Source organism: Suncus etruscus, chromosome 4 (genome assembly GCF_024139225.1).
Source record: "Suncus etruscus isolate mSunEtr1 chromosome 4, mSunEtr1.pri.cur, whole genome shotgun sequence".
NCBI classification, from domain to species: domain Eukaryota; kingdom Metazoa; phylum Chordata; class Mammalia; order Eulipotyphla; family Soricidae; genus Suncus; species Suncus etruscus.
Genome location: NC_064851.1, coordinates 98,968,090 through 98,982,607, shown reverse-complemented (window position 1 = coordinate 98,982,607; position 14,518 = coordinate 98,968,090). Strand labels below are relative to the sequence as shown.

General features: G+C 31.9%; 1 protein-coding gene across 4 annotated transcripts in view; it reads left to right on the top strand.

Moving 5' to 3' along the window:
* The window catches only part of PTPRK (protein tyrosine phosphatase receptor type K), a 559,851-nt gene that overhangs the window by 446,995 nt on the left and 98,338 nt on the right, over nucleotides 1-14,518 (top strand). For all 4 annotated transcript variants that reach the window (XM_049771094.1, XM_049771093.1, XM_049771092.1 and 1 more), the window contains exons 9-11: nucleotides 4,382-4,491; nucleotides 8,844-9,045; nucleotides 9,983-10,088. In XM_049771094.1, coding sequence (XP_049627051.1) covers nucleotides 4,382-4,491; nucleotides 8,844-9,045; nucleotides 9,983-10,088 — 418 coding nt within the window. The remainder of the gene's footprint in view (nucleotides 1-4,381; nucleotides 4,492-8,843; nucleotides 9,046-9,982; nucleotides 10,089-14,518) is intronic.

Here is a 14,518-nt window from a genome sequence, read left to right as displayed (position 1 = left end):
GGTAGTTAATGTTTGCATCTCCTGCTTACAGTGATGTTGGTTCTATGGTAAAGATAGATAACCTTACCACACCATTTTATCACTAATGTGCTCAAGGTTCCTGATCCCTGCCCTTGTTACCACGTACCCACCTCTTCTTACTCAACCCCCCTATATTTTCAAAGACATAAATACACACTCAATTCATATCCCTATCTGCCCTTCTCTCTACACACCAAGTACTTTACATACTGTTATAGATAAGAAAGTTTAGTGTAATTTGTTTATAGTTGAGTTACAGAATGAGAAGTCTTCACATAGATTCAAAACTAAAAAAATTTATCTCATTTTATAACACAATAAATATTAAAATCTTTTTATTATACTAGATTATTTTGACTGCATATATTCAGTGATAAGCACGGATTTTCTGCAGTTAAAATTTTAAGAAATGATTTCTTAATTGGCAGTGTTGGACTTAGTTGTATGCTTCATTGCCAATGCTAGCAATATAGTTCAGTTCAACACTCATTTTTTTCTGTTTTATTTTATCTGCCTTTATTACTAAAATGTTGACTAATGCAGTCAGCCACATATATCCTTTTCATGCTGCATTAAATAATTTTTCAGTGTATTTAAACATATTTGTATGATTTGATTAAGAATAATGAACAGAATTGCTTGGTATTTTGAAATATTTACTAAATTTATTAAATGCAGAACTGAATATACTCTTATTTTACCTAGAAAGAGTTTCATGAAATGATAGTCTCTGTTCTATCCTAATATTGTTTTCTTTAAGTTTTCTAGTATAAAAATGATATTCTCTGTTCTAATCTTGATAGTGTTTTTTATACCAGTTTTATTTTCATCTCTTCTTTGAAGAGCTTTTATTATTAATAGTATTATTGGCTATAATAATTCTAAATTACACATCATTAAATAGTATGGTCTCAGAATATGGTAAAGTTGTATTTTCTGTTTATGCACAGAATTATTGAAGTACAAACTTTCTGTGAACTATTTGCATTTAACTCTGTCTTCAAGTTTGCCTTTGAGTTTTAGTTTCTGCATAGAATACTTGCTGTCTTACTCTCTAGAGTCGGGGTGGTGATGGTGTTCAGAATACCTAAACATAATCTGTTGTTGGGAAGGTCAATAGATTATGATGATCCAATTAAGTCAGTCTTACTGAATTATTGCTGCCCTATATATGTAGAAAAAGAATATATTATCAACCATCTAATAAGAGAATATAGTCTTATGAAATCTAGGACATCCATAAATCATGAGAGCAAAGCTCGAATGATTTCCCACCAGAACCCTAATGTAGAATTTATCTTTAATTTATTGCATACATTTTTCAAGGCATGGGTAGAATTTTTTTCTATGAGATTTTGTTTTCATTTTTAGCCCAACATTCATAAAAATCAATATTATGAAGTTAGCTCAGCAGAAAAGCCTGGTTTGAGGACATTTTTGAGGGGCAAATATGAAGTTATTTTTATATATACATTTATCATATTTTAAAGTTTATAGTACTTACTTAGTATTATCCTGCCCCACCCATATTTCATTTTTCTGCTCTTTTTCATCTTGAGGAAGGGATTTTTAAAGAACTTCAAGTTAGAAAAAAATGCTGAATCAGCTCTCAAATATATCACCAGCAAAGGGATGAAAGTCAGCAATTCTGTTTCTTTTAAAAGTTGTTGATGTATAAAGGCGAAGTTACTTTCCTTGTGATACAAGACTGCTAGGCTAATGTCTCAGTACTTTATCCTGTGTTTATAAAAAGTTATATAAAAAACTATTCCCTAATAATAATAAACTATATTCATGCCATCTAAGAGACCTATTTTTGTGTATATTTTATAGTTCAACTATGTGTAGTTCTTTTTCTTGGCCACTATATTTGTCCTAGTAGAAACCTAGCAGTATGTCTCTCTGGTCTGTTTTCTCAAGATCCTTGCCATTTACAAATACATCCTGTGAGCATTTGAAGTGAATCCTATTGACAAAGTACAGCATATATAAGGAGAACAGAGTGATAAACAACTCTGTGTTTAACCCAGTTTTGATAGTAGAGCTATATACACAATCCTTAATTATAAATAATTTGAAATGCTTCCAAACCATTTTGTAATATTTGTTGTACAAAATTATTTTGAAAACAAGCAGAATAGTTATAACAGTATCAAATAAATACTTATTCATTCATTGAGATTTCTTCATCTACCCCAATAACCTCCTTCTAGATTATAAATAGAAATATAGTTTTTTCTTTAAATAAAACATAATGCCATGTCACTTAAGTAGAAGGAATATAGCAGGGTCTTCTTTAAAACAAATCCATGTTATGATGACTTTAGTAGATCACACACACACACACACACACACACACACACACACACAGACACACACACACACACACACTGGGCATGTGATTCTAAGCCTTGAGTAAGGGTAAAGCTTTTGCCAGTACTGTGGGCCTGACAACATGAGTGAATGCTTTTGGTTAGCTTCATTTTTTTTGTTTGTTTGTTTGTTTGGTTGGTTGGTTGGTTGTTGGTTGGTTGGTTGGTTGGTTGGTTTGGACGGGCACACCTGTTTGATGTTCAGGGATTACTCCTGCCTATGCGCTCAGAAATTGTTCCTGTCTTGAGAGGACCATGTGGGATGCTGGGGGATCAAACCTCGGTCCGAACTAGGCTAGCGCTTGCAAGGCAGACACCTTAACCTCTAGCGCCACCACTCCAGCCCCTAAGCTCTCAGCTGACAGCTGTATTTTCTAAAGTTTAGTGCTGGCTAATTTTCTATTTATTGCTCATGTGGCAAAATTTTCTGGTTGTCTCAGAGGTCATTTTATCATTCATCTTCTTATATTTGAAATAAATCTTATACTTTAAACTTATTCATAATTTCTGATGCTGCTAGTCAGAATGCAATGCTTTCCTTTGATCCAGTGATTTTTAATTTATTTCAATCTGCACAAAATTGTTGCATACTCTGAAACTACGTTTCTAAATAATGGCATGTGTGGAGTTCACTGAAACGTTAGATTAGAAAAAGCATTAATTAAAAACTATACTTGTCCAATATTGGTGTAGATATTTTCAGAAGAAAACATATAAGCAAAGTAGGATGGATTAGATGTATTTTGAAACAATATAAGGACAATACTTTGGATATTTATGTGAGTAAATAGCAACTGCATTAAATTAAATGTCTAAATGCAAAATATATTTTAACAAAAGTATTTGTCTCTAGTATTTTATGAACAGAAACTGAAATATCATTGCTGTCACTGGCTATTGTCACTTATATGATATTTGTGTATATAGGCTGGAATAAAGGCTTTTCATATCTTGTCATACCTGATGACACTTCAAAACTAGTTATGGTGATAGTTGAAATGTAAACAGGTCTCACTATTATAAAATGGTTTATTTTGAAGCTTTAAAAAAGTGAAAATTTTTGAATCTGAAACAGTTGTATTTGAATATATCAACTTTGGGGAAGATTGGGGCTCCCAAGCAGTGCTCAAAAGACCTGGAAACCCCACTGACAATTCTTGATCAACCTGCCTGCTCATTGAATGCAGAGGCCCAAGAATAAAATGCTAAGATGTACCTCTTTATCTAAGTTTTTTAATAGCAATAATCAATGCTGTCTCTTAATTTATACAGATATAATAAGTATAATATAAGAGTCACATTGACTGTTAATGAAAATTTTAATTCAGTACAGAATTGTTTGATTTGGATTTTGAGAGTTTATTATTTAATTCATTATGAACTTTATGGAAACTCTTTAGGGACTTATAATCTTCAAAAATATCTTTCAGGGATATACAGCTGTTTATAAAGCAAATTACAAATGAGGGTTTTTTTTTATAATACTAGAGATGTACAATAGAGAAAACTAGATTAGCTACACAATTTATTCAAATCTCTGAAGTGATTGAGAATTCCTTTGAATAACTTTAGCTTTGCATTTTTGTATTTGTTATATAAAGATTTTGTCAGTTGACTTTAAATTTTCATGTTCTTGAGCCCAGAAATATAGTACAGAGTTTAGTGTACTTGCTATGCACATAGGTGTGTGAATCCCTGACATTATTCTCAGCCCCTGGGATGACTTTTATCTGACTTTTATCCTCTTCTCCCAGGGCACCATAAGGAGTGGTTTCTGAGTGTAGAGCATTGCCCAGTATGACCCAAAAACAAGCACAAAAAGAAAAAGTAAATTCTCATGTACTAAAATCAGAAAATTTGTCAAATGACTTATTTGCTTTGGAAGCATACACTTGTTATGTGTGGTATTTTTAAGATTCTTTTCTTCACTATGTGATTTACTTTTTCTTTTTTATATAAAAATTCTTATAATTCTAATTGTTTTGTAGTGCCTGGACCTGTACCAGTCAATTCTCTTCAAGGAACATCCTTTGAAAATAAAATCTTCTTGAATTGGAAAGAACCTTTGGAACCTAATGGAATCATTACTCAATATGAGGTATTGGGAAAATAAGGGAGTTAATTGAAATGTTGGTTGAAGGGAAATTAAAGGAAAACGAGGGAAGTAATAGGAAAGGATTAAAGGGTTGAAGTCATTAATGGATCACTGTTTTAATTTACCAATCCTTGATCTTAAAAATTAATTTTAAAACACTATATATAACACATAGAATTTTCCTTTTTTTTCTTATTTTTTATTAATATCTTTATTTAAACACCTTGATTACAAAATAAGATTGTAGTTGTGTTTCAGTCATGTAAAGAACACCCCCCTTTGCCAGTGCAACATTCCCATCACCAATGTCCCAAATCTCCCTCCTCCCCACATGACCCCCGCTTGTACTCTAGACAGGCTTTCAACTTTCCTCATTCATTCACATTGTTATGATAGTTCTCAGTGTACTTATTTCTCTAACCACACTCATCACTCTATGTGGTGAGCTTCATGTCATGAGCTGGAACTTCCAGCCCTCTTCTCTGTCTCTGAGAATTATTGCAAAAATGTCTTTTATTTTTCTTAAAACCCATAGTGAGTAAGACCATTCTGTGTCTATCTCTTTCCCTCTGGCTTATTTCACTCCACATAATAGATTCCATGTACATCCATGTATAGGAAAAGTTCATGACTTCATCTCTACTGACGGCTGCATAATATTCCATTGTGTATATGTACCACAGCTTTAGCCATTCATCTGTTAAAGGACATCTTGGTTGTTTCCAGAGTCTGACTGTTGAAAATAGTGCTGCAATGAATATAGGTGTGAGGAAGGGATTTTTATGTTGTAGTTTTGTGTTCCTAGGGTATATCCCTAGGAATGATATAGCTGGATCATATGGGAACTCAATTGCCAGTTTTTGGTAGAATCTCCATACCCCTTTCCAGAAAGGTTGGACTAGATGGCATTCCCACCAGCAGTGGATAAGGGTTCCTTTCTCTCCACATCCCCGCCAGCCCTGATTCTTCTCATTCTTTGTGATGTGCGCCAATCTCTGTGGTATGAGATGGTACCTCATAGTTTTTTTTGATTTGCATCTCCTTGATGATTAGTGATGTGAAATATATTTTTATGTGTCTTTTGTTCATTTGTATTTCTTCTTTGGCAAAGTATCTGTTCATTTCTTCTCCCCATTTTTTGCTGGGATTAGATTTTTTCTTGTAAAGTTGTATATTTTAGATATTAGCCCCTTATCTGATGGGTATTGGGTGAATTGTTTCTCCCACTCAATGGGTGGCTCTTGTATCCTTGCACTATTTCCTTTGAGGTGCAGAAGCTAATCAGCTTATTATATTCCCATCTGTTTATCTGTGCTTCCACTTGTTTGGAGAGTGCTGTTTTCTCCTTGAATGTGCCTTTAGTCTCAATGTAATAAAGTGCTTTACCTACGTGTTGTTCTATATACCTTATGGTTTCAGGTCTGATATCAAGGTCTTTAATCCATTTGGATTTTACCTACATACATGTGTTAGCTGGGGGCCTGAGTTTGTTTTTATGAAAGTGGCTAATCAATTATGCCAGCACCACTTATTGAATAGGCTCTCCTTGCTCTATTTAGACTTCTTGCTTCTTTATCAAAAATTAGGTTATTGTATGTCTGTGAAACATTCTCTGAGTACTCAAACCTATTCCACTGATCTGAGACTCTGTCTTTATTCCAATACCATGCTGTTTTGATAACTATTGCTTTGTTATACAGTTTAAAGTTGGGGAAAGTAATTCCTCCCATATTCTTTTTCCCAAGGATTGCTTTAGCTAATTCAAGAATGTTTGTTGTTCCAAATGAATTTCAGAAGTGTTTGATCTACTTTGAAGAATGTCATGGGTATCTTTAGAGGGATCACATTAAATCTGTACAATACTTTGGGCAGTATTGCCATTTTAAAGATGTTAATCCTGCCAATTCATGAGCAGGGTATGTGTTTCCATTTCTGTGTGTCCTCATATTTCTTGCAGCAGGGTTTTATTGTTTTCTTTGTATAGATCCTTCACATATTTGGCCAAGTTGACTCCAAGATATTTGAGTTTGTGTGACACTAATGTGAATGCAGTTGTTTTCTTAATATCCATTTCTTCCCTATCATATTGGTGTATAAAAAAGGGCATACATTTTTGTGTGTTAGTTTTGTAGCCTGCCTCATTGCTATATGAATCTATTGTTTTTAGAAGCTTTTTGGTAGAGTGTTTAGGGTTTTCTAAGTAGAGTAACATGTCATCTGCAAACAGTGAGAGCTTGACTTCTTCCCTTCCTATCTGGATTCCCTTCATATCTTTTTCTTGCCTATTCGCTATAGAAAATACTTCCAGTACAATGTTGAATAGGAGTGGTGAGAGAGAACAGTCTTCTCTTGTACCAGAATTTAAATGGGTGACTTTTAGTTTTTCTCCATTGAGGATAATAATATTTGCCATTTGCTTGTGTAGATGGCCTTAACTATATTGAGAAAGATTCCTTTCATTCCCATCTTGCTCAGAGTTTTTTTTTTAATCAATAATGGCTGTTGGATCTTATCAAATGCTTTCTCTGCGACTATTGATATGATCATGTGTTTTTTATTTTTCTGTTGTTGATGTTATGTATTATGTTGATAGCTTTATGGATGTTAAATTATTGCATTCCTGGGATAAAACCTACTGATCACAACGAATGATCTTCTTTATGAGTTATTGGATCCTATTTGCTAGGATTTTGTTGAGGATCTTTGCATCTGTGTTCATCAGGGATATTGGCCTGTAATTTTCTTTTTTTGGCAGCATCTCTGTCTGGATTTGGTATCAAGGTTTTATTGGCTTTATAAAAACTATTTGGAAGTGTTTCCATTTTTTTAATTTCCTGGAAGAACTTGGCCAGGATTGGTAGTACATCCTCTTGAAAGGTTTGAAAGAATACATTAGTGAATCCATCTGAACCTGGGGTTTATTTTTTGAGGCAGACATTTGATTACCGTTTTAATTTCCTCAATAGTGATGGGGGTGTTTAGATATGCTTCATCCTATTTATTCAACTGTGGAAGGTTATAAGAGTCCAAGAATTTATCCATTTCCTCAGGGTTCTCATATTTGTGGCACAGAGTTTCCCAAAGTCGTCTCTGACTATCCTTTGACTCTCTGCAATATCTGTAGTGATCTCCCATTTTCATTTCTGAGTTATCAAGTTTCTCTCTTTCTCTTTCTTTGTGAGTTTTGCCAATGGTCTACCAATCTTGTTTAGTTTTTTTAAAGAACTAACTTCTGCTTTCATGATCTTTCGAATTGTTTTTGGGTTTCCACTTCATTGATTTCTGCTCTAAACTTTATTATTTTCTTCTGTCACCCTATTTTTGGTTTCTTTTGTTGATCATTTTCTGATTTTATAGGCTGCGTCATTAAGCTATTCAGGTATGCCCCTTCTTCCTTACTGATGTGTGTTTGCAAAGCTATAAATTTTCAGTGTCTTCAAAATTGTCATTTGTTTCCAGGAATGTTTTGATTTCCTGTGATTTCATCTCGGACTCACTGGTTGTTCAGTAGTAGGGTGTTTATTTTCCAGTTGTTAACATTTTTCTTCTGTGTCCCTTTGTAGTTCACATCTAATTTCAGAGCCTTGAGTTGTCTCATTCTTAAGTATGTTTTTATTTTTTTTAATTTTTAGGGAAGCAGTGTCAATTAGTGATGGTTTAATTGCTTTTCAATTGGTGATGGTTTTAATTACTACACTTTTATTAAATTAAGACATTAACTTAATATTCTAGAGAAGGCCTTAGAATATCTGTTATTCTCAAAAATTATTATAACAAATAACTCATCTCTGAATACAGTTACTTTGTTTTTATATATTAGATGAGAGGGAAAAAATCAGCTAATTGCATAAATGTATACTTCTCTGGTCTTGTGTTTGTTAAAACAAAATTCTTAAATGTCTAAATGGCTTCAGAATGTATCATGGTTTCCTATAAAGTCACTGGTACACTTTGCAGTTTGTGAATACATTATGATACTCAGAATAGCATTTACATGCAATTTTTTCTGGAACTTGAAAAATATATAACAATGAAAATACATACTTGTTGAAGACTTACTATATTTAGATAATGTTATATGTATGTGTGTTGATTTAGGCAAGAACAGCTCTTACATTTAAGCAAATAGATGTGCTATATATAAGTCTACATATATATATATATCTGTAAATAACAACTATGCATAGATATTAAACTGTATATATAGATGTATACATAGATAATAGTGACAAGAACATATTAGAAAAAATCTTCAGAGTTGCTTTTGAAGACTTTATTTTACAGTGAATTATATACTCTTTATTTTGTATATTGTACTCTATTTTGGATATGTAATGGTTACATACTTCAAACAGGTCAGCTATGGCAGTATAAGGTCATTTGATCCTGCAGTTCCAGTGGCTGGGCCTCCACAGACTGTATCAAATTTATGGAATAGTACGCATCATGTCTTTATGCATCTCCACCCTGGAACCACTTACCAGTTTTTTATCAGAGCCAGCACAGTTAAAGGTTTTGGGCCAGCTACAACCATCAATGTGACCACCAATATCTCAGGTATGCAAAAAATAGCATCAACAGGGTTCAATTTAATAGATGTCCTACAAAAACACAGAAACACTGAGTATAGTTTATTTTGCATATTGAGTCTTTAATATAGGTCTACTTTTCTGTGTAGGAAAAGGAAGCATAAGACACATAAGGTGGTGCTCAGAGCTTACTCATTGCTCTGCAGATAGGAATCCTAAAGGGTTTGGTGGACCTTATGGGGTTCCAAAAATTAAAATCAGGTTGATTGTGTGCATGTTATGTGCCCTACCCAGTGTACTATTGCTTCAACCCAAAATGATTCTTCATTATGAAAATGTACACATTTCATTGGTTAAGTTGCGATTCTTATTCATTCAAGAATCTGGCAACAAGTGCAATATCTTATACATAAAAACTTAAGATTTCCAGTAATTCTCACCAAGCTTTCTTAATATTTTTTTCTTGTTATTAATCTTGGTAAAAATTATCCTGATACTGCTAGTGTCTGTACAACCAATTGAGCCTGATACCTTCTTACTAGGAATATTTTTTTTCTTTCAGTACCTTTTGTTCCTTTTTCTTTTCCATCTTTTTTTTAATGTAGCACTGTAACCATTCTTCAGAGTTTCATAGCAATTCTGTTTCTCCCTTCTCTTCTTTTTAAGGGCACAACAAAAAAACATAAAGGCTCAAGTATTTTGTTAGAATATTTGGATTACATTTTACAAATTCATAGATTTATTATTTAAGTGGCAACACATTTTGGCTTCATCTCTTTTGCTATTTTAGGCTCTTAGATTAATATTTAGAATATGTTATTCCACAAAAATAGGGTATACTGTGGATAATTAAATAGCTGATAACTTTATTATAATTAATAATAAATAAGTCTCCCTTAAGTTTAATTTTTTACTATTTTTACTAATTTACTTAAACTTTTTTCCTCTCATTCATCACTTACTAGCTCCTACTTTACCTGACTATGAAGGAGTCGATGCCTCTCTCAATGAAACTGCAACCACAATAACTGTATTATTGAGACCAGCACAGGCTAAAGGTGCCCCCATAAGGTAAGGAGAGAAAAGTGGTAGTTAAAGAGAACAGCAATAAAGGAGATGTTTTATCACACTTGTTTAGCAGCCAGTCTAATAGTTTATTTTTAATTGATGTTCACTTGATGATTATTATTGAAACAGCTTTTTTGTGTTTGCTTTGTTTTTGTTTGAACAATGCCTGAAGATACATTTGTAGTTAAGAATAGAGATCTGATGGCTTGGTTTTTTCTGTTGTTTTTGAGGTACTTATGAACTGAACCACTCACCTTTCTGTACTATTTAATTCAAGTGTTGCTTTTATTTGGTATTCATGATATTTGAGTTTGAAGGTAGTTTTCAAAAATAGAATGAGAAAATATTCCTGTCTAATGCACTAAATGCTTAGAAATAATTTCATGCAAATGATTAAAAGTAAAAACTTGAGAAAACCAAGATATATAGTTGGAATGAATGTGACTTAATAAGTGGGACCTTAAGTATTGTTTAGCTGAATGGACTTCTGTAGTAAATATTGAATTTATTTTAAAATTAAACATTCAATTTGCTATTACTTTATCTTTTGTATCTTATAATTATATCTTAAATTATAATTTTCTATGTTATCCTCATTTTACGCGATATTTATGAGCCATATTACTTTTAGGAATTGTATTGTATTATTCCAAAAGATTTTAATCCTTATGTAGTTGCAATTGGGCTACATGTGAAAAACTCAAGCAAGTTTTTATTTTATTGTTTTTAATTTTTAATATAAGTGATATTTGACCATCTCTTGATGGAAACAATAGAAATATAGGTGAAATCATTCCGATCATTCAATGTTTTAAAATTTTTAAAATGGTGAGAGCTGTAAAAAACAGTGAAAAGAAAAATAATGTAGAGATGATAAAAATCAATATTTGAATATATAATTAATTTAAACGCAGAATTGGTATAAATGCAACTAGATCTTTGAATCTCTTTAGCAAATATTTGATCCTGGTTTTTGAAACTCATCATGTGACTATCATTATTATGATTCAGTGTGTATCATCCACATTTCTCATATGCTATAAGTACATAATATTTGTTTCTGAATTGTTTTATATTTGTCAAAATTGAGTCAAACTATGTCTTGTAAATATAGAACACCCCATTTAAATGATTAACACAGTTTATCTGTATTTTCACATAATAAAAATAGAAAATATATCAGAAGTTAACATTCTTCAGTATTGAATTCAGTACTATACAGCATTGAATAATAAAATGTGTTGTTTTTGAAGCATTTTTCAGTGTAACTACTATTTTATGTCAAAAGAATATTCATCTTTCAGAGTAACTTTTTATGTGTAATTTAATTTTATATTTTAAAACTACTATAGAATTTTAAGTTATTTGTAGGCATGAATATATAGTTATATTAGAAAACGATTGTCTGTTATTCCAAGCTCAGCATGTAAATGAACAATAAAACTCTTATTTAGTTCTATTTAAACATTATATGTCAGGTTTGATCCCTGGGTCAATGATTTGTATAATCACAACTCAAAATAGGAGGGCTTTCCTTCGAAACATCTGCGGAAGAGTCCATTTCACTGCAAAAATTTAGAAAGGTCAGGTAGTGATTTGTGATACTTCATTATATAGAACTTTCTTAATCTTTAAATTAAAATATTTTAAATTGAAACAAAGAGGAAATAATCCTTTTGCTGCAATTTATGGATTTAGAAATACTTGGGTCCAAATAATATTAAGTTCAGTTTATTGTGAATTTTATTTATTATATAGAATCATACTAGGTAAAATTTTTCTAACTGAAATTAGTTTAAAATTAGATCCTATTTTTTAGCCTTTGACTAAACACCAGAAAATATTTTCATTTTATAACCTTATGAAAAACCTCCAAAATTAAAACCATCTAGCTAGGTTACTCACAAGTTTGATACATATAAATTTATCTATAATGAATTTTTTTTGGAGCTAGAAATATAGTACAGTGAGAAAGGTGCTTGTCTTGCATGAATTTACTCAGATTTGATCCCCAGTGCCTTTATGGTTCATGGAGACTACCAGGAGTGATCCCTGAGTACCAAGCTAGAAGTGATTTCTGAGAACCCCCAGGTATTGCCCCAAAAAATATTTTAAAAAGGAATACATTGTATTTAAAAGATACTCAGTAAATGATGAATGAATTAAGGGACCCTCAATTTAATAATATATTACTATTTTTAGTGAGCTTGCAATCTATCCAAGATAAGACACGTAGTATAATATTCACACAATGATGATTAAAGTAATAATTTTTATGAACATTACTTCTTTGCCTTTTGTCAGTCATGGACTTCCAGAGGGAACTATGATGCCTAATATATAGCCTAAGCATTTGTAATTAAGTGTTTGAACTAAATTGAAGAAATGTCCACATGGTTCTAATTTCTACCTTCTTTTTTTTTGAGAGGATGTATACATGACTATGCTTAAAGCTTAAGGGTGCCAGGAGCAAATCTGGATAAGCTGTTTGCAAAGTTACGTAGACTCAAGAGTTAGCTCTTTTATTTAATAAGCAAGTATTACTGAGGATTAAACTTTTTCAAGAACACTTTATAATAAATATAAAATCCATATAAAGAAAAAGAGCAAACTCAAGACAAAATTCCAAGCATAGATAGGTTAAAATGGATATACAAATGTGAAATTTATAACATATATCAAAAGGTAGTGAGAGCAAGGATAGATGAAAATATAAAGCTCAGAATATGTTGAGATACTAAGCCCAATATAGATTTTGGCAATAAAAGACTGTCAGTTTTGAGAAAGTGTAAATTTCAAGAATACTAAATATATAAAATAATGTCAACAGGGAAGTTGCTGTTGTGTTCAAAAATGATTTAATTAAATGCCTGGAGTATATGAAGGAGAAACCGGAGGCAAGATAATTTAATCAATATATGAATATTAACACCCTACCATTTGGAGCAATGGGAATAAAAACAAGTATTTTATAAGGGGGATAGATATGTTTAAATAAAAGAACTTTGAAAGATTGGCATGAAGATAATAATTACCTTGCAAGCAGCCAACCCCACTTTAATCCACTATATTTTTAGACTCTTGAGCATTGCCAGGAAGGTTTACAAAAGAATCTTTTCAGCTCCATCTATCCTCAACTTTTAACTGATAGAAAATTACAGAATGAAATCATTATTTGTCTTAAAAACATAAATGTATATACTAATATCTTAATTATATGGTAGTGTAATTAATTCACTTCATTTTTTAATTTATGGGAGATATATTCTGAGTACTGGGTGAAATTCATAATGCCAGTAGATTAAATTTATTATAAGATATTTTAAATAGCCTTAAGTTAAAATCATGTATATAGTATATAGAATAAATATAGCTATTCATTTATCAGCAATATTTATTACCATTAGAATACAAAGTTAATATGATAATGATAAGTAACCTTATAGATAGAGTTAAGTACCATTAGATAACAAAACAGTCACAGAGATGAAAATACATAGATCCATTCTATGGAATTAAAATTCTAATTTAATTCTACTTGTAATTTTATTTCACATTCCTTACATTCTGACCTTAATTAACTTGTATTAGTAAATAAGTAGCAGGAAAAGTCTGGAAGCATATGATTGACAAACAACACACTAAGACAATGGATTAATGAAGGGAAGACCATTCCTTTTAAAAATGAAATTTATCATTTTTAGTTGGAGTCCATCTTGATTCAGTGAGATCTCTACTAAATAGCAGATTATAATTTTTCTTCTTGCACCAAACTGATGATTTGCTTTTTTGTTTGTTTGTTTGTTTGTTTGTTTTTGGGCCACACCCGTTTGACGCTCAGGGGTTACTCCTGGCTATGTGCTCAGAAATCGCCCCTGGCTTGGGGGGACCATATGGGACGCCGGGGGATCGAACCGCGGTCCGTTCCTTGGCTAGCGCTTGTAAGGCAGACACCTTACCTCTAGCGCCACCTTCCCGGCCCCATGATTTGCTTTTTTGTTCCTAGTAGTCCTGGAGAGACGGGCTTATCTTGCAAGGAATTTCTTAATTTATAATGCATGACATAACTTAATAGAATTTGCTAAAACTGAATATATGTTAGATTTTTCTGAAATTCTCTAGAGATGTAGGTTAATTAACAAACAATTTTAAGGGATTAACAAAGATAAATAATTGTCATTTTTCAATAGGGAAAGAATATAAGGTTAGACCTGTTTTGGAGTTATTTATTTATAGTTTATCTTTTATCTATCCATCTGTATTTACATGACATACATTTTATGTCCAATAATTAAAATAAATAAAAGAAACTAGATTTGCTTAACTAACATTTGAGAGGCATGATCTACCCATTTGTCTTTCTAAGGCCTATGCTTAAGTATTTCCTTTATTTTAAAATGTCTTGTGTCTGCTTTTGCATCCTTTTGAGAGCA